Source organism: Hyaena hyaena, unplaced genomic scaffold, assembly GCF_003009895.1.
Source record: "Hyaena hyaena isolate Hyena2069 unplaced genomic scaffold, ASM300989v1 scaffold_179, whole genome shotgun sequence".
In the NCBI taxonomy this organism is placed as follows: domain Eukaryota; kingdom Metazoa; phylum Chordata; class Mammalia; order Carnivora; family Hyaenidae; genus Hyaena; species Hyaena hyaena.
This window is the reverse complement of record NW_024080812.1, coordinates 477,583-496,927: the sequence shown is the minus strand read 5'-3', so window position 1 is coordinate 496,927 and position 19,345 is coordinate 477,583. Positions and strand designations below refer to the sequence as shown.

The 19,345-nt window shown below is 53.8% G+C and overlaps 1 protein-coding gene across 1 annotated transcript in view; it reads left to right on the top strand.

The window, feature by feature from the left end:
* GALNT16 (polypeptide N-acetylgalactosaminyltransferase 16) overlaps positions 1 to 19,345 on the top strand; it is an 89,977-nt gene extending 70,632 nt beyond the window's left edge. Inside the window, exons 10-15 of the mRNA XM_039240749.1 lie at positions 4,603 to 4,729; positions 5,983 to 6,075; positions 7,724 to 7,807; positions 12,770 to 12,911; positions 13,614 to 13,736; positions 17,191 to 19,345. Coding sequence (XP_039096680.1) covers positions 4,603 to 4,729; positions 5,983 to 6,075; positions 7,724 to 7,807; positions 12,770 to 12,911; positions 13,614 to 13,736; positions 17,191 to 17,328 — 707 coding nt within the window. The 3' untranslated portion in view covers positions 17,329 to 19,345. The remainder of the gene's footprint in view (positions 1 to 4,602; positions 4,730 to 5,982; positions 6,076 to 7,723; positions 7,808 to 12,769; positions 12,912 to 13,613; positions 13,737 to 17,190) is intronic.

Sequence of the window (19,345 nt, the reverse complement as noted above, 5' to 3'; positions counted from 1 at the left end):
AGATTTAGGTGGTCAGGGGGAGACTATGGCCACATGGCTAGACGTGTGTGAAAGAACATACCGAGATAGCCTGGACTGCAGCTTAAACATGCAGCCACTTCTCTTCCAGAAGAGCCACACTTGGGGGGCACAGTGGAGTTTGGTGGTCAAATGTCAGTAATGGGGCTAGATGGCCTGGGTACAATTTTGGCCCTATCACCTGCAAGCTGTTTGGCCCTGGACAAGTTAAAGCATCCCTAAGCCTCAGTTTCCTCAAGAGGCTGGTATGAATACTAAATGAGAGATGAATTAACAGTGTATGGCGTGGTGCTGGCAGCCATTATCATTACTTATGGGGTGATGGGAGGGAGCCCTCTCACTCCAACGGGAAAGCAAACTCCCAGCAAACCCCCCAGGGTCGCCAGTGAGGTTCAGTTAGATAAAGGCTGGTACAGATGGAACGCCCAACATGGGTAATTCAAGGAGGTTGCTAATGAGCCTGTTCACACAGCGTGGGCAAGGTACAGACGCCGCAGGGACAGTACTGGGCTGGGCTGGTGGCTGCTGTGAGGTGAAGCCACCCTAGATCTGAAAGATGGGGAGGGGGTGGCCCCTGACAGGAGCTGGGGTCTTGGGGCACCTGCAGCCAGCCCAAAGCTCTGAGGCAGAGGGTGTGGGGGGATAAACACCCATCCTCACTGTCCCCTCTCCTCGCTCTGACTCACCCTGCCAGCCCATAAGATAGAAGCCTGGTGGTGGGCCCATGCGGCAGGGAGCAGGGGTGAAGGATGGGGAATGAGCGGGGGTTTCCCATTCTTGCTCTCGCGGTGACCCAGTCGTTTGCAGAGCCCTTTGATTCCTTCTCCATCCTGACCAGGTTTCTTGCAGAGTAAGTATGGCTGGTGATATTGCACCCATTTGCCTGGGTGGGAAAACTGAGGTGGACGCTGCCTTCCAGATTGGGTCAGGGTGCTCTGCCTCTGACGGGAGGGGGTGGGGCGCCCCTGCCAGAGCCACTTGAATGTTGTGAGGTGTGATCAGAGCAAATGTGGGGTTTCTCAGAGTTGAGGAGCAGGTCTTTCTTCGCTCTCCCTGATCAGGACACAGATGAGCGGTGGGGCTTCCAACAGGCCTGATCCTAACTCGAAACCAACTGGAGTGGAAACGGGCATGGAATGTTCTCCCCTTTGTAACTTACTCTTGGAAACTGTTTCCAGACAGGCCTGTAGAGAAGTAAATTCTGGGAACTAGGGTGCATTGACCCTTCCATTCTGACCTCCTTTTCACATGTTTTGGGCTCGAGCGGCCTCCCGTGTGTCTCTGGAGCTTTGGCAAAGCCAGTTTCCTGCAAAGACTCAGAGGACTAGGAAACTAACAGTTGCCCCTGCATCCAGGAGCCTTTTTCCTTTGTCTTTCTTTTCTTTCTTTTTTTTTTTTTTTAAGGCTGGTGATTGACAGAGAAACAAGTGACTGATCAAATAGCTAACTTCAAACTCTGCCTGAGGCAAGGGCGCAGTGGTTGGGGAACTTGAAAGGTGAACCACAGAGTGTTTCTGGGAAGGGTTTTGTTTCTTAGAAGAAATTCAAAGACATTTCTAGGCTAGCCAGGGTGCTCAGAAGTTCAGCAGCCGTTCTGAGCCAGGAGAGGCCAGCCGCTGGTGGGTGTGGGCCTTTCGTTTTATCACTTTGTTGAAGGCCGGGAACTGCCCAAACTGAGACTCATTCTCGTGTCCCCTCAGAGAGCCAAACTCGGAGCCAAGAGGCCACCGTAAAGGGAGGTGGCAATCAAGAAAACCTTGGGATTCCCATTAGAGATCCTTTTAAAAGACAGTCCCAATGGGGCGCCGGGGGGGCTCAATCAGTTAAGCATCGGACTTCAGCTCAGGTCATGATCTCCCGGGTCATGCATTCAGGCCCCGCATTGGGCTCTGTGCTGACTGCTCAGAGCCTGGAGCCTGTCTTCGGATTCTGTGTCTCCCTCTCTCTCTGACCCTCCCCGCTTGCACGGTCTCTCTCTGTCTCTCAAAGATAAATTAAAAACCTTTAAAAAAAAAAAAAAAAAAGTCCCATCATGTCAGTCCTCTGCTCATCTGCTCGAGACTTTGCAAGGACTCCTTCCTCAATGGTAGCCAAACCGGAAGTCCTCTTTCCATGTGCCCCTCCCCCACAGCACACCACCAGCCCCGCCCACATCCCCTGCCTCTCTCACCCGCCCTCACTCTCCCTCCCCGGCCCCTCGGGACTTGCCACACCTAGAACTTACCGCCTACGCTAGCCTCTACTTCTTTGCCCTTGCTTGTCCTTCTGCCTGGACTGCTTCTCCCCTAGCCACTTGACTTGCGTCCTCACCTCCTGCAGGCCTTAGCTCCAATGTCCCCTTCTGAGTGATAACTTCCCAATCAGTCTAATGAAAACTGTAGCTCACCCCAGCTCCCCCTTCTTGAGCCCCGACCTCCTTCATTTACCTCCATTGTACTTACTACCGTCAACTACGTATTTTACTCATGTTCTTGTCTACTTGTACTTTTCTTTCTTGTTTTAGTGAGTTCCTGTTGCCTGCCCATGAGAGCGTAAGGATTCTAGAACAGTGTGGGCCACATTATAAACAGGTGCCCAATAAAATGTTGCTGCATGAACTAAAGAATCTGGTTCAAACAGTGCAGCTTGCTGGATGAAGCGTGAACTTGACATTGTAATTCGGCAACAGAATATTTGGGTGATCTTGGAGAGATCCAAGATGTTTGAGTTTCCCAGGCCTGATTAGGAACATGGGGATAGGAGTGCCTGGCTGGCTCAGTCGGTAGAGCATGTGACTCTTGATCTCAAGGTCATGAGTTCAAGCTCCACATTGGGTATGGAGCCTACTAAAAATAAAATATAAATAAACTTAAAAAAATAAACAAAAAGCCCATGGAGATCATAGTACTAGCTTCAAATGCTTGCTGTGAGAATTAGACCTGGGTTATAAAGAGCACGGCACATAGTAAGTGCTCAGTAAATGGGTGATGGTTACTGCGTTGTGGATCTTGACAATCATAGCACGGACAGTGAGGGCTGGTGAGGTGAAGTGACTTCTCTAGCATAATCAAGTTAGCCTGGCAGAAATGGAACTAGGAGGTAGCTCTTCTGTCCCCCAAGTGCGCCCCTAGTTCTAAATCCCAGTTGCTGAGCCAGCTGCAGAGCTCATCCCAGAAGAAGGGACACAACCTGGCAGTCTGCAGGCCACCCTAGGAAGCCCACTAGCACAGGCAGGCGTGAGCACCGGTCCAGATATGCTGCGTGTCCAGTCCTCGTCGCTGGCCTGCGTCTGGGAGTTGCCTGCCACACAGTCTTGCCAGAGACGGGTGTTAGTCACAGCGAGGGGGCTTGGGCCCTGAGCGTCTGCTCCAGGGGAGAACCCTCAGGCCCGGTCGGGGACCCATGTCTGTATGACCAACTGAGGAGTGGGAGCTGGACTGAGATTAGAACTCATGAGAAGATGGTCTTTTTTTTTTTTTTTTAAATTAAAAACCAGCATACAAGGATTACGTATTTTCTGGGACAGGAAAGAGGTGTTTTAATGTCACAGGGTGTCCAGATGCACGGTTAATATGAAAGAGTAATCAGAAGAGATTATGTGAGGTCCGGCAAGCTGCCAAGATGGGTCCTTGCCAGAAGTGACGATGGCTGAGTAGAGAACAGAGCAGGCAGCTTCCCCCTCTGGGAAGCAGAATGGCCACTTCTTGCCTCTCCTGGCACTGCGAGGGAGCACAGTCACCTGCAGAGGCTCATCCAGCATCCCCACCACCGCCAGAGGGACGCGGGTCTCCAGAGGGCCGGCGGTAGCCTGTAAATGGACACCACCTGCGCCAAGAGGGAGGTCCAGGGCCAGAAAGAGCAGCCACGGCCTGGCAGGTGGTGGGCTTTCCAGCCGCACGGATGCCTGGGGCTGACTGACGCGCAGATGCCTTCTTCCTTAGCGATGGCTGGATGGGGCTCCCTAGTCAGAGGCTGGAAATGATGCTGCATTTGATTCGCTTTTCCTTCTGCTCATGGTCTTGGTGTTCCTTCAAAGCTGGATTCCCTACCTGGGCACCTGGGTGGCTTGGTCGGTTGAGGGTCCAACTCTTGATTTCAGCTTGGGTCATGATCCCGGGATCATGGGATCGAGGCCCATGTTGGGCTCTGCACTGAATGTGGAGCCTGCTTAGGATTCTCTCTCTCTCTCTCTCTCTCTCTCTCTCTCAAAACAAAACAAAACAAAGCGAAAACAAAACACAGTAAAAAAAACTTTCCTCTTTTAGGGGTCAGATGTGGGCAGTGAGTACAGGAAGCATGTGTGGAGGGTGTGTGTGGAGGGGACATGGGCGTGTGTGTGGTGTGGGGGGGGGAATGTGGGTCAAGGTGGTGTATGAGGAGGGTATGTGTGTGTGGGTGGAGGGTGTATGGAGGGGGGCATGTGTGTGGTGGGAGGCGGGGGTGCACATGCATGGAGCGAGCGGTCAGGAGCACGTTCAAGGATGGGCATACCCTGTGAAAATGGCCGCAGGAACCCTGAGCCCAGCGCGTGCCTTCGAGGAGACACCAAAGGCAAGGACGCCCTGCCAGGGCCCCTTCCCTCCTGACGGCCGCCGTCTCCCGCAGAGCTCTCCTTCAGGGTGTGGATGTGCGGTGGGAGCCTGGAGATCGTGCCCTGCAGCCGGGTGGGCCACGTCTTCAGGAAACGGCACCCGTACAACTTCCCGGAGGGCAATGCCCTCACCTACATCAGGTAGGTCACAGTGCAAAGGGCACCGGGCTAGGAGCTGAGACACTGGGCTTCTAGACCCCAGCCCAGTCAGTCACTTGTGTGACTCTGGGCAGCTACCCCACCTCTCTGGGCCTCAGTTTCCCCATTTTTTCCCTCCAGTTCTGGGATTCCGGGTACTTTCGAGGGTGGAAGGATGAAATCGAGTGTAGCTGCCAGGCCTCCCTTGTCTTGACTCTCTTTGTGCAGGAGTGTATTGGAAGATGGGCCCGATGACTAACTGGGAGCCACCCTCCACACACTGGGCCCCATGTTCTGGTCATGGATGCCATCTCCTGACCCTGACCCGGTCAGCATCTGCCCACCCATGTCCCCAGCCACAGGATGTGCTTGGTCTTGAGGGGGCGTGGGCAAGGTCCTAGAGACCAGCCATCGCCTGCTCCCCTGGAGGGGGGTAGAAGGGGAGGCAGGGAAGAGTGTCATGAGCACCCCCTTTGAGGACAGTGTTTTGGCTTGTCAGGCCCACGCTCCCTTGTTTGTAGCGGTGGCTCCCCAGTCTAGCTCAATTATTTTGGTTTGCTTCTCCCAGGCCCCCTTTTTTTTGTTCTTGTAATTATAAAAGGAATACGTGTCCACTGTAAAATGCAAGATACTCTATATATGTATCTGTCCATATATGTGTTTTTTACTCTTTATTTTATACATAGAGAAAAAAGCAAAAGTCCCCTTTACCCCATCTGACTCCTATCCCTCTTATCTCTCTCCAAGTAACTACTGTTAATACACTTCTGGTCTGGCATCTCAGGCCCTTTAACTCCTTTTCCCGCGTGTAGTTCACGTGGAGGGCAGCGCACACACCTCAGCCTTGTGTTTCATACAGATTGGGTCAACCCGTGTGTGCTTTCTGCGACGTTCCCTGTGGTTCACACTAAATTCTAGACACCCTTCCATGGCCTGTCCGCCATCCTGGACGAGGAAAGGCATTATTCTCCTAGTGATGGGCACAGGTCACCCATGTTTTGTTAAACAGATTTTTGGTACCTGTCCTTATGCCCACTTGTAGGTATTCTGGCAGAATAGATGCCTCAGGTGGGGTATCAAAGAGTATGCAGACACGAGCTGATGGATGTTGACCGGTTCTTTACTCATTTACACCATCAGTATTGTTTTGCACACACTCCTGAAAGTCTCAACACCCTGTACTGCACAGAGCTGATCTCAATCCTAAAGCTGTGACCACCCTGGTGACTTCATTGTGTTCCTTCCTCCCATTTTAGGAATACCAAGCGCACCGCAGAGGTGTGGATGGATGAATACAAGCAATATTACTACGAGGCCCGGCCCTCGGCCATTGGAAAGGCCTTTGGCAGGTGGGCCCCTCCGCCAGCCCTGCCCCGCCTCCCTCCTCCCAAGTTAGGAAAACACGAAATCCTGTGGACGCCAGGGTAGCACTCACGGTCTCCTTGGTAACAGAGACCCTCCCCACTGGGCTCTTGCGAGAGGGGGGATATGGTAGAACACGGAATGTGGGACAAGACAGGGTTCTTGAGGAGCATGCAGCCTCTTGAGGAGAAAGAAGCACAGGGGGCTGGCTCGCTTATGAAGAAGGGCTGCCCGTTCCCAGGCTGCCTGCAGGAGAAAGGACATCTGTGGGAGTGCTCAGGGCCGGGCTGTCTGCTGAAAACACTTGGGGTTTTGCCGCCACCTCGTGCTGTTAGCCTGTTTTCCTGTCCCGGACTGGTATGACTACAGCCTAGCTGAGCATTTTCAAAATGTAGATCGGTTATAAAATCAATTTCGTGGGTCGTGACAGTTGTTTAAAAAAAAAATGATAGAGCGAGAACACTATACATTCGTACAGAGCAGAACAGAAAATAACACTTGATTGCAGTTAAGGCTAAGTATTGTTTGGTGAAATTTATTTCAGTTATATGTGTATGTGTGTGTAGCTGTTTGGCACATGGGAATACTCAATCACAATATAAAATGTATTTCTTTCTTACTTAAGGTTGTAGTCAGAAGACTGAAAACATTATTAGTGGTCATCCCTGAATCTTCTTGCCTCTGTTTCTCCTATCTCGCCCTTTAAAAAAAAAAAAAAAAAAGCTATGCCACTATTTCGGTTAGCGGGGAACTAATGTTTACTGACTAACTACCCTGCCCTAGGCTCTTATGCCCTCTTAATTCATTTGATTCTCTGAAAACCTTCTGAGGTAGGTAGTCATGTCCCCAGTTTACCAGAGAAGAAACTGAGGCACAGAGAGGCAGTAAGGGTCATCTGTCAGTGGCCATTCCGGCCAGTGTAGCTGAGGAGGCTGGGGAGATCAAATTGTGGCATCCATGGGCACGTCAGAGGGTTCTCGTTAGCCAAATGTCCTGAGAGATGTTGAAAGTGTGCTTGTCCTATTAGACCCCTTCTACTAAAACTGAAATGCAGGAAAGGAAAACTGGGGAGTTCATTAAGGCTCTGCTCTCTGTGAAACTAAGAACTAGGGAGGGGGCGCCTGGGTGGATCAGTCAGTGAGGCGTCTGATTTCTTGATTTTGGCTCAGGTCATGATCTCACAGTTCAGGAGATCGAGTCCTGCATCAGGCTCAGCGCTGTTAGATTCTCTCTCCCTGTTCCTTCCCTGCTCATGCACTCTCTCTCGCTCTCTCAAAATAAATAAATAAATAAAATTTTAAAAATAAAAGGACCAGGGAATACTGAGGTGTCAAGGAGTGAGAAGCCACAGTAAACCAGGCCCCCCCCACCCCTACCCCCCACTGTGGGCTGTGCTGATCCTGCAAGGTGACAGGAATTTGAGGAAAGAAATGAGGAATGGCCAGGAGACCTGGGGTCACCTTACAGGTCGGAGAATGATTTACGGCAGGTGGCCACAGGTGGAGGGCAGGCTTGGACAGCCTCTGGTCCTGCCCAGCCTGGGGGGGGGGGGCGCGGTAGGCAGAAAGAGGGGACGGCCTCCCAGGGCTTCCTCCCTGTGCCGCCTTGCCAAAGCCTGAGCCTGTTCTGTTTCAGTGTAGCCACACGGATCGAGCAGAGGAAGAAGATGAACTGTAAGTCCTTCCGCTGGTACCTGGATAACGTCTACCCAGAGCTCACGTGAGTGCAGCCCTCAGCTTGTGCACGCAGCTGGGGTGGGGCCAGCAGCTTGGGGGACCCCCGCCCTGAGATCTCCTCATCTCAGGGCAGTCCGGCTCTTTCTAGCTGTCAGTATTTATATGCACACGAAGACTCTGGGGGAATTGGGAAGGACACTGCTGGGAGTTAAAAGTGAGATGTGGTAGGAGCCAAACTCTTAACAGACTGGGTCATAGCCCGGAAATGGACTTTGTGCCCGTAGGAAAACAATTCTGCATCATGTAGCAAAAGCCACAGCAATAAAGCTTGATTCTGTTCCCTCCCTTCTGGGAGTGTATCCTAAGGAAATAAAAGCAACCAAAAAAAAAAAAAAAAACCTATTGACAAGCAGATGTTCAGCATAGGCTTCTCTGCTGCCATGAAAAATCGAGGGACAACTAATAACAGGGGATCGGTTTACCGAATCCCAACTCATGGATCTAAACAAATATTATGTGTCCATGAAGATTACACTCACGAAGCCTGACAAAACATCAGTGAATGTTGGCTCTGACAGACTCGAGGCAGAATGCAAACGGCGTGCACGCTGGAGCCGTAGCTCGTCTGAATGTGTGTGTACGAGCTCTGGACTGTGGGTGAAGCCGTGAGGCTGGAGTGGGGCAGCGAGCACTCCTTTTTTCTCGTTTCAAAATCCTTTTCGACAGCTTAACTGCATCCACGTGGTTCATTTCCTCACCTCCTTCAGGTCTTGACTCCAGTGTCCCCTTCTGAGGGGCGCCTTCCCAAGCAGCCTCTGTTTGCAGCCCGCCCCTTCCCCCGGCACCCCTGCCTATTTCATCCTCCTCACCATCCAGCGCCTGTGTGGCCGGTTAGTTTTGTGGTCGCCTCCCCGCACGTGACAGTAAGCTCCATGAGGGTACAGGTGTGCATCTGCCTGTTCGCTCCTTTATCTCCAGCCCCCGGAACAGCACCTGTCACAAAACTGGCATGCAACTCGATAAATATTTTTAACAGAATAAATTGCATCGTTAATAAGCCTCGATAGTAATAACTTGGAAATGAGCATTCTCCCTTCTATGTAGCTGTCACCTTAGGGAACGGGTTATTCCATGACTGCCAGCTTTTTCCCAAGGATGCTGCTGTTTCTTTCCAGAACACTCCACCCCTCAGAGCCTGCATGTCCTTGAAAAAGGCAAATCATTGTTCTTTTGAGTGCAGATTTTTGGAAAACAGCTATCGTTAGGTGTCGCCAAGACCAGTGAATAAGGCGATTACTCCAGATAATGCAGTCCTGGGTCCCACACAGCACAAGGACTGAATCAGGTATCAAGAATGAACTGATTCTGGGGCGCCTGGGTGGCTCCATCGGTTAAACGTGCAACTTCCACTCAGGTCGTGATCTCACGGATCGTGGGTTCGAGCCCCATGTCCGGCTCTGTGCTGACAACTCAGAGCCTGGAGCCTGCTTCCGATTCTGTGTCTCCCTCACTCTCTGCCCCTCCCCTGCTTGTGCTCTGTTTCTCTCTGTCTCTCAAAAATAAATAAGCATTTAAAAAAAAAATGAAACGACTCTGGGAGCAGGTTTCAAGGATTTCAAAACGATTTGAGCAACAGCAGCATCCTTGAAACGGGTTGGCGGCCAGGATAACCCAGCCCCCCAGATGATGGCTGTGAAGGGAAGAACATTAATTTAGAAAAGTATAATAAATGAACCACCTTTTTCCAGTGGCCACTTTTAAAGGGAAAGTTTCATTCGGACATATTATTTCTGAGGGGAAAAGCACAGTCGTTCCTTTACATGCTGTCAGAGTTCAGACAACACTGGGCCGGAGCCACGGGCTCTGGGCCTGAGCAGGAGCTGGGAAGCCCGTGGGAGGCATCAGGGAGGACGGGGAACGTGCCTTTCCTCTCCACACCCTGTCCCCGCGCACCGTATCCCGTGTCATCCCCAGAGGACCTAGAGGAAGAAGTATTTTATCACTATCAGAAGGCTGGACCCATCACACACGGGAGAATGGCTGAAACCAGCTGCATTAAACGAGGAGCACAAGTCATCTGTTCTAGCACTGCGGGGATGTTTTAGCAAATGATTTTTTTCGTTGGTCAGATAGAAATCGCACGCCTCCTTCCTGCAGGTTACGCATCCTTGGTCCCCTCTCTGAGCTCTGCCTCGGGTCTCAGGCGGAGGGGCCAGGAGGCCTCGGGTTGCTTCGGAAGGACATGTGTACGCCCAGCGCAGCCCTGCCTAACCCCCTCTCGGATCAGGGATCTGCAAGTGGCCTCGGCGATGGCTAATTTATGACTCTCATTAGGATGGTCAGGAGGAGGTGTGCAACCCGGCACACCGCATTTGCAAGGGTGCCAGTCACACCGCAGAGATTGTACATTTATTACCATCCTTCCTGGCAGATGGCGGTGAACGTCTCCTAACAAAACCAGTATATTATGACAGTCATCTAACACATGGGAGTAAAATATCTTCAGGAAGCGACGCCTTTTGCTGTTTCTGCAAAGGTGCAAAGGCATCCTAAGGGCTCACGGCAGCGCAGCTGGGAGGAGACCCACAGAGAGGGAACCACGGCTGACGTAGCTGAGCCTGGCTCGCCCAGGGAGCCGAGGAAGGGTGCTGAATGGTGAAGGGGGCCATCCCCGCTGCTCCGGGGCTGTTTCCACACACACGGGAGTACATCGGGTTTGGGGATTGTTGTCCCAGCACCCCCCCACCCCGGGTTCCTCCGTAAGCATCAGAGTGCAGGCCTTTGTGCCAGTGGCCGATGCCATGCGTGTGGGCAGGGCCCACCTCAGCTCTGAGGGCTGATCACCCTGCACATGTCCCTGGGGGCAGGGAGCCGGGAGAGGAAAAGTGCCCGAGGATCTGGGACAACCGCGGGCTGCATTCCCTAGCTCGGCCCTGGTGGCGCATCCCAGTGCCCTTGCCCCTGGCAGGGGTTGCAAATTCAAATCCTACAGCGATTCTGTGGGTGAGGCACATCAATCAGGTGGGAAGCAAGGAGGCACTAGGGAGCAGTAGGGACTGTGGCAAACTGGGACCCCACCCCCTCCCGGGCGGCAGCTCCGGCCAGTGGCCTGGCCTTCCTCTGTTCTCAAGAGAAGCTGGATTCACATTTCTTTGTGTCACCCTCAGGGTTTTAATATTGCCAACTAATTAACAGCAACAACAACCACACTACACCGGTCAGACAGAACGTGTCTGGGGCCAGATTCAGCTTGGGGGTGGGCGGTTTTCAACCTGTGATCTAGAATTCTATAAAGCCCCAAGAGGGGCCTGGGCGGGGGTAGGAGGTGGACGCACCTGCGAGAGAAAGCAAAGGTGTCTTCCTGACACGCTGTGAGAGTAAGTCACGGTTTAGGGGCGCTGGGAGCTTCCAGCCAGCCCTGAGGAAGGGAGACCTGGTTTGGTGGAGACCCTGCAAGGGTCCACATCAAGGATGCCGGAAGTGTTATGATGCTCCCCTCTGCCACCCGCCCTTCAGACAGAGGTAACAAGAGGTGGTTAAGACTAGGCACATGGCTGGATTCTAAGCCCTCTTGGTTCCCCCTAACCCTCTGGGGCCACAATCCAAGAATGTGTACGAGTCTCCTTAGGTGTATTAGCCACAGAGTAAGACGATGTGTCGTGTGTATGTGTGTGTGTGTGTGTGTGTGGTGTGTGTATAAGCAAATTTACCTGGGCATATCAATTTTTCATTAATATAATATTTTGAACCATGCCTGTATTACTTAACAGTACGTTATAATAATCTTCCATGTTATCAGATACTCATTCAGAGTCATTTTTAATGGCTGCTGGGTTTTCCATCCTACAGATGAATCAGAATTTATTTAGCCCATCCCTACTGCTGGGTATCTATGTTTTCAGTATAAGCAATCACTCTGAGATGGATGTCTTGTAAATTTAATCTCTGCAAACATCCATAATTATTGCTGCAGTATAATAAATTCCCAGAATTAGGATTGGGATCGTTAGGTCAAGGGTATGCACATTATCTTTTGTGTGTTTTTTATTATTGAAGTATAGTGGGCTTACAATGTTGGATTTGTTTCAGGTTTACAGCATAGCAATTCAAAAATTCTATACATTATGCTGTGCTCCTCATGATAAGTGTAGTCACCACCTGCTACCATACAACGTTATTACAGTATTATTGTAGTATTGACTATATTCTCTACGCTGTACTTTTTTTCTCTCTGCCTTATTTTATAACTGGTAGTTCATACCTCGTAACCCCCATTTTTAAGGCTTCCAGTTTATAATGCCACATTGCCCTCCAGAACCATTGGGCTAATAATTTATGCTTTCACCCATAGGGTGTGAGGAGATCCAATCCCGTAGCTATTGCCAACACTGGGAATTGATATTGATTGGTGTTGATATAATTGTGTGTATATGATACATTTTATATAAATAGATACACAGAAATAATACATATTTATCACATATATTTTAGGCACATATATATGGTAAACGAGTAGTGGTAACTCTCTGATATGTATTTCTTTGATCATTAGTGAGATTGAAAGCGTTTTTACATTTGTGGGGTTTAAATTTGCCTCTCCAAAGGGACCTCTTCCCTGTCATTTTGAGATTGCATGTTGAGTCTACATTTAGACCCCAGCCTCTCCTCCAGCTTTCTTCTTTCTGGACTGGGGAGCCCTGGATTTCTGGTCTGAGCTCTCTCCCGAGGGTCATCCCAAAGCGTGACCTGTGCTGTGGCCCCTGGGGCTCCCAGAGCTGCTCAGACCCAGTGGGGCGAGGCTCAGTCTTCCCGAGGCATCCCTGCTCCTTCCCTGTCCCCACCCTCCTGCCCCTGCTGGCAAGGGCCGCTCCCCAGGGCCCCTTCCCACAAGACTGAGGCCAAGACCATGGTGCCTGGGGAGCTGACCAAGCTCTGCCCCCTGGCTGAGGGGTGAGTGAGCCTGGAGAGGGCAGAGGACAAGCCTTGCCATTCCCTCTTCTCTCAGAGTGCCCGTGAAGGAAGTACTCCCTGGCATCATTAAGCAGGGGGTCAATTGCTTAGAATCCCAGGGCCAGGACTCAGCCGGGAACTTCCTGCTTGGAATGGGGATCTGCAGAGGGTCTGCCAAGAACCCCCCAGCACCGCAGGTAAGCTGCTTGGGGCCTTGAGGTCCGGACCAGGAAGGGCAAAGGAGCCCTGGTCATTGTCGAGGAGTGGGGGGTGGGACTTCCCTCTGCTCCTTCTCTCCGCTTACGCCCTCCACAAATCACTTTCCCGGGGACCATGCACGCTATCCCCTCACACTGCTCCTTGGGTCTGTTTCTGCCACATTCCCGTCCCCTTTCCCACATGTCACACAGTTGCCCTCTGTGCACCACACACTTTCTCCTTGCTGAGGGAGAAATGCTACCCACAGAGCACCCAGTTCTCCCCGGGACGCAGCCGTGGTCAGCATGTATGATGGGCAGCGGGGCATCTCAGACTACTGCATGCGTGTACATGTGCCACATACAAGTGCTGGCGCCCCACCCCCGCAAGACTAGAACAGGTCGTGGAGACCCCTGGCTGCCCCAGCCCCACATCCTGTCCTTCGTCCCCCCAACATCCCTCCGTACACCCTTGGTTCCCCTCTGGCCATCTCCAGCCAAGCTACCCACAATACTCTATTACGAAAATTTTCAAACATACAGAAAGGTTGAAAGAATTATACAGTGAATACCCCTACATTCCTGGTTTTTGTGGCAAATTCTACTATAATACGCAGTATCTTTGTTTTGTCACCCATCTGCCCCTGGATTCATCCATCACTGTGAATTTTGACTCGGCCTTTGATGTCCCCTGCTTTGTAGGCGTGGCTGTTCAGTGACCATCTCATCCAGCAGCAGGGAAAGTGCCTGACTGCCACCTCCACCTCCGTCACCCCCGGCTCCCCGGTCATTCTGCAGGCGTGCAACCCTAGAGAAGGCAGGCAGGTAGGCCTTCTCGACGCCAGGGGACGCGCAGGTGGGGGAGCCTTGGGTGGAAACAGAGAGACTCAAGTCAGCCTTCCAGAGTGAGGGTCACTCCAAGTCGGAATCTAGGTCAAGTCTCTTGTTTACTCACCAGGAAGCACTTCTTCAAGTAAAGATTTGTTAAATGCCCGTCCTGCCAGCCTGTGAGCTCCATGGGGGCCGGGACTGTCTTGTGTCCCTACAGCACTGTGTCCCTAAGCCTCTGACAACCACCACAGCCAGACTCCCGTTGGCTTTTACCAAGAGCCCGTGCTAGGGGTTTTACAGATTGTCTCATCTAATCCTGTGCAGCCCCGGGACTTGGGCCCTAGTACTATCCCCATCTTACAGGTGAGTTAAACGGAGGCTCACTAAATTTAAGGAACATGTGTCAGCTGAAACACAGCTGGGAAGGGGTGGAGCCGGGATTCAAACCCAGGTCAGCGTAACCCCTAAGCCCACAGTCTTAACCCAAGACATTGAGTAGATGCTCAATAAGGGCTTCTTTTCTTTTCTTTTTCTATCATTTTTTTTTTTTTTTTGAGAGAGAGAGAGAGAAAGAGAGTACAAGCTGGGGAGGGCCAGAAAGAGAGGGAGACAGAGGATCCCAAGCAGGCTCTGTGCTGTCGGCACGGAGCCCCATGTAGTGCCATGTGGGACTCTATCTCATGACAGTGAGATCATGACCTGAGCAGAAATCAAGAGTCAAACCTCAACCGACTGAGCCACCCAGGTGCCCTTTAATACGTGTTTCTTGATTGTGGCTGCCGGGAAACTGAGATCCAAATATACTGATTTCCGAGCATGACAGCGTCACATGAGCCATGCTCTTTCCCTTTGTCAAACACTTACCCACCCTGTTTCCATTAATCCTGGGAGACAGGCCAGGCCCACCTGTTGAGGAAGACACTGGTGTTCAGAGGGACGGCATCACTTGCTCAGAACACGCAGCAGCCAGTGGCAGTCAGCCCGGCCCCCCTCCTGGTTGGGAGGTGCCCGTCTGCCCGAGGAATGGGACACACAGGCTGGCAGTCTGCTCTGGCCCTTCCTCTGCCCACTGACCCTCTCCCCTCCCCTCTCTGTGCCTGATCCTGGCCAGCCAGTGGGACAGTGCAGGGGCGAGGAGAGCGCCTGGCTCTCTGACATGGCCAGCGGGGCTTCCTCCCCTCCCCTTTTCCTGTTTACCGGGGTCAGCTCTTTCTTTAGGGATGACTGGCAGTTTGCTATTCTATTCTGGACAAGCAGCCAGATCCTCTCCTCCAGCCTCTGGGTGTATGTGTGTGTGCGCGCGCACACATGTGTGTGAATCGTGTGCCATGATCTGCTTGCTGAACCCAAGGGACACTTCTGAGGAGTTTCTGATTGGCAGATGTAGTTTGTCCTGCCTCCTCAGGCTGCCTGCCCTCTGCCCGTGCCCTGCAGGGAGGGAGGCCCTCAGGCTGTACTTCACTGGGAGCTGCAGACCTCTCTGAGGATCAGGCTCTGAGCCCACTCCTCTTCCTCCTTACTGAAGCCAAGCTAGGAAGTAGCTCCCGGGGCGACCACCACCCAAGTATTTTATGGAGCTGAAGCATCCTTTCCCTTCCATGCTGACCAAGCCCCAGGGGCTTGTGGGAATTTCCCTTGGCCCCATCCACTCTGCTCCTACAAGTCTCGCCAGGCCCCCAGCAGCGCCCTAGGCCACTGGGGCCCCTCCTCCTCCCAGAGGACAGGAGGAGCAGGTCTCCCTCTGCTGGTGCCTTCTCAAAGCGAGGCCTCCATCCTTGGTCCCCTTTTGACTTCCGAGGCCACTTGGGCATCATGTATCTAAGAGGCCCTGAGTATTGGAGCCAATATGATGGAAGTGGCAGACCCCAGCCGGACCACGCCTCCCCTCTCTGAGCCTCTGTCTCCTCCCTGCCTGCCTGGCAAGGCACCTGTAAGCACAGAGGCTGAAGAGATGGGAGAGTTCCCAGGACTGAGTGACCAGCAGTCGGGGCCTTGCGTAAGGCCCTTACCCTGCCCGATGATGGCATGGGTAAGACGTGAGAATCCTGCGGTCTGGGGACCCCTCCACTGATCAGGTGATGCATTATTCATGTGTGCACTTACCTTTTGTGAACACTGCGCTGGGTACCTACCTGTGCCAAGGGATATACAGCTCATGTTGGCCAAGGGCAGAAAGGAGGACATGGCCCGGCAATGCCCAGGAGAAGCGAGTGTGGCCAGCCCCTCCCGGGAGGTCAGGGACGAGAGGGGCACAAAGCAACAGATGCTGGGGGTTCCAGAGGGACCAAGGCCTTGTCCTACCCACTGCTGCAACTTTCAGGCCAGGGACCCCTCTGTGCTGGGGCCCCGTGGGCACCCCACAGGCCTAAGTTCTGAGTCCGCAGCCCCCACCTTGCCCCCTGCCCACCACACCCCTGCAGCCCTAGACCTGGCCCTGCAGCTGGGTGTGGCTCAGCCCTCAGGCTGGCACACCAGCTGAGCGTGTGACCTCACCCTCAGCGCCCCGAGGACTCCATGTGTGGGCAAGCACCCCTCACCCTCTACGGAGAACAATGGGGTACAGGGAGACGGGGGATAGACAAACAGACCTCTCTCGCTATGTATTCCTCCCTGAGCCTTGAAGCCTGGACCAGCCTCTCACCCCTTCTCCCAAGTGTTCCAAAGGACACCCTGTCCTCCACCAGGCACCACCAGAGGTCCCACAGGAATACCTCTTTTCCCCATTGTCAAGCCTAGGGAAGGCGAGGCACAGGGGGGCACTGCGACGGGGACCCCAGGGAGAACCCAGGAGACCCCAGGGCTCCTACCATTCCGCCGGCCTCACTCGTTGCCACAGAGATGGCGGCCGGTTCCCACTCAAGGGTGTCTGTCACCCGCCGCACAGGTACAGGCCAGGACAGCTTAGAGCCGCAGGGAGAAGAAATCTTGTTTCAAGAAGCAAAAGATGCACCAGGCCAGGCCCCACAGACTCGAATGCCAACAGGGAGGGGGAGGGCGGTGCTGGAGGAGAAAGTAGGGACCGGGCAGGACCTTGGTCAATGGACAGCAAGAGCCCCAGCTCCAGCGAGAAAGCCTCAAGGGCCTGATGCCACATGAGAAACTGGGCTCACGCCTAAAGGGAAGCTGGAAATGCAGATTGTCATGTGACAACCAAGCCAAATTTTAAACAAATACCGCACAGGCCAAACAAAATACTTCCCTGGGTTAGATTCAATCAGCCCAAGGGCCTCTGATCTAGACTGCTGCGTGAGGCAAGAGTGCATCAGAAGGGGAGGGGTTAAGGCGGTGTGTGGGGTCTGGGAGCCCTTGGGTCAGGGGCAAAGTGGGCTTCAAATGAGGAGGGCGTGTCCTAGGTATGTTCCGGCCACTCACATATGTGTGAAATGGAGTTCCGAACATTATTATTATTTTTAATCATTGTGTTTTTGTCTCCCTCCTTTCCCCCCAGAGATGGAGGAGAAAAGCTTCTTTCATCCAGCACTCGGTCAGCGGCCTCTGCCTGGAGGCCAAGCCCGCCCAGCTGGTGACCGGCAAGTGCCAGGCCGACGCCCCGGCCCAGCAGTGGCAGCTGTTGCCGCACACATGACGGTAGCCCGGGGCCTCCTGTAACTTTTGCATGAGACTTTGGGACTGGAAGCGGGTTAGGGTGGGGGAGTGTAAAGCAGGCCGTTCCCATCTCCTCGCATTTCTGCCGGAACCATCAGCAAACACCCCCTGCCACGACACACGTTTCTCCAAAGCTTGTTCCGGGGAGGCCGCGGGGGAGCAGGCCCCGACGCCCCGGCTGCCGGCCCGGCCTCGCCCCGGGGAGAGGAGATGGTCAGGATGCGGGACTGCTGCTGGGCAGAGACTGGGCGGGCCCCCTGGCCCTCTGTCCCCTCCCTTCACCCTCCTGGGGTTCCGGACGGTGTTTTGGGGGCCCTCCCCTGTTGGCTGGGAGAACAAGACAGCAGCCTGCACAGGGCCTGCCTGTGGGCTCAGCATGAGAGGAGAATGTGGGCCGCGTGGATGGGGAGGCTGAGGGCGGCGGGAGGGGGCAGCCTGAAGGCAGGGCGAGAACAGGGAGGAGGTGAGAAGCTCGGTGGCCTGTCCCAGGCAGGTGCTGGACTGAGTGTGGGAGGGCTGGGACCTGGAGCAGAGGATGGGTCATTTGCACAAAGGACGTGGATTGGAAAAGCAGCGAAGCACCCCAAGAGTGACTCTCCGTGACAGCCCGTACTTCCTCCCACACTGGATCAGTGCCAGGCGCCGTGCCCTGCACTCTGGTCTCTACATTCTGCGCGAGAGGCTGCGGGGGGCTGTTCGGGGACAGCCTTGGGACACAGTTTATTAAACAGATCCCACTTCTGGGTGGCCATGCGTCAGGCCAAGACCACTTTCATGGGCCTTAAGAGCAGCTGGTGCCCCACCCCCTCTGCCTGGGTCCATGGTGAGGACCCTGTAGGAACAGGCAGCCGCCATGCACCTCTGAGCTCCATCCTCATTCAGACCTTTGGACTCCCACCTTCTCAAACACCTTTGCCTCTGTAAACACAGTACTATGGGACTGAGGTGGCTGGGATGAGCAGGACCTCCCTTCTGGAGCTAAACATTCCCTAAGACATGAGGGAGTAAGTCATGCAGGCTAAGCCTCGTCCTCACCTCTCCCCACTGCAAGAGGGAGGCCTGAGAGGGTCAGGCCCCTCAGCAGGCGGGGAGGCCGGCTGGCCGCTCCTGTTTGTGTAGAGAGCCCCCAGTTCCTTCTCACAGCCACTGGGCCCATGGCCTGGTCCCGGAAGGGCTTCTGCATTTCCCCATCTCCTCTTGCCCAGCCCCACTGGCTCAGGCAGTGTGATCTTCGGCAAAAGACCAGTGGTAAGAGGACCCTGGCCATCCCCCCGCCCAATGCAAATCGGCCTGGGACGCCTAGAGAATTCACTGATTCCAGAGGGCCTAGGAATCCCCTGAAATTGTCCCCCAAATAGTGCATGTGTGTGCGTATATGCATTTTCCTTGGGAGAGGGTCCGTGGATTTCCCCAGCTTCTTACAGAGGTACCCGATCCCCAAAGGATCTGAACCTCTGCTCTGGATTGGCGCCTCCATCCGGCTGGGCTGCAGTGTCCCCTCCTCCCTCCCTGGTGTGCCTGAACTGCTAGCTTCCTCCTCCTTGCCCTCCTTGGGCCAGCAGCCCCACCGTGGGGGGTTCTCCGTGGCCTCCTCTCACTTCCTGGCTCTCACCGAGGCCCCTTAGGCCGTGCTCCTGGGTCGCAGCGAGGGGCCCCTGGCCCCTAGGGCCACGGTCGTCCGTCCTCTGTCGCTATGTTTCATCCACCCCCATCTCTGTTGTGCGTGTGCGTGTCCGCCCCGCAGGCAGCGTGGACCTTTGGGGAGGGGGGAGCACCGCTTCCCTCGTTGAATGTAAGACGGCTGCAGCTCAGGGAAGCCCCTGAGAAGCCGTTCCTTCCCTGCGGCCAGACTGCACTTGTCAGCCGTCCTCTGTGAGACTCGGCCCTGTTCTGGTTTTGCTTTTCCTCTTCTTGACCAAAGCATGTGCCACGAGCTGTCCCTGAGGGCCTTGTCTTTATGAAACACACATCTGGAATAAAACCACTTCTCACACGTA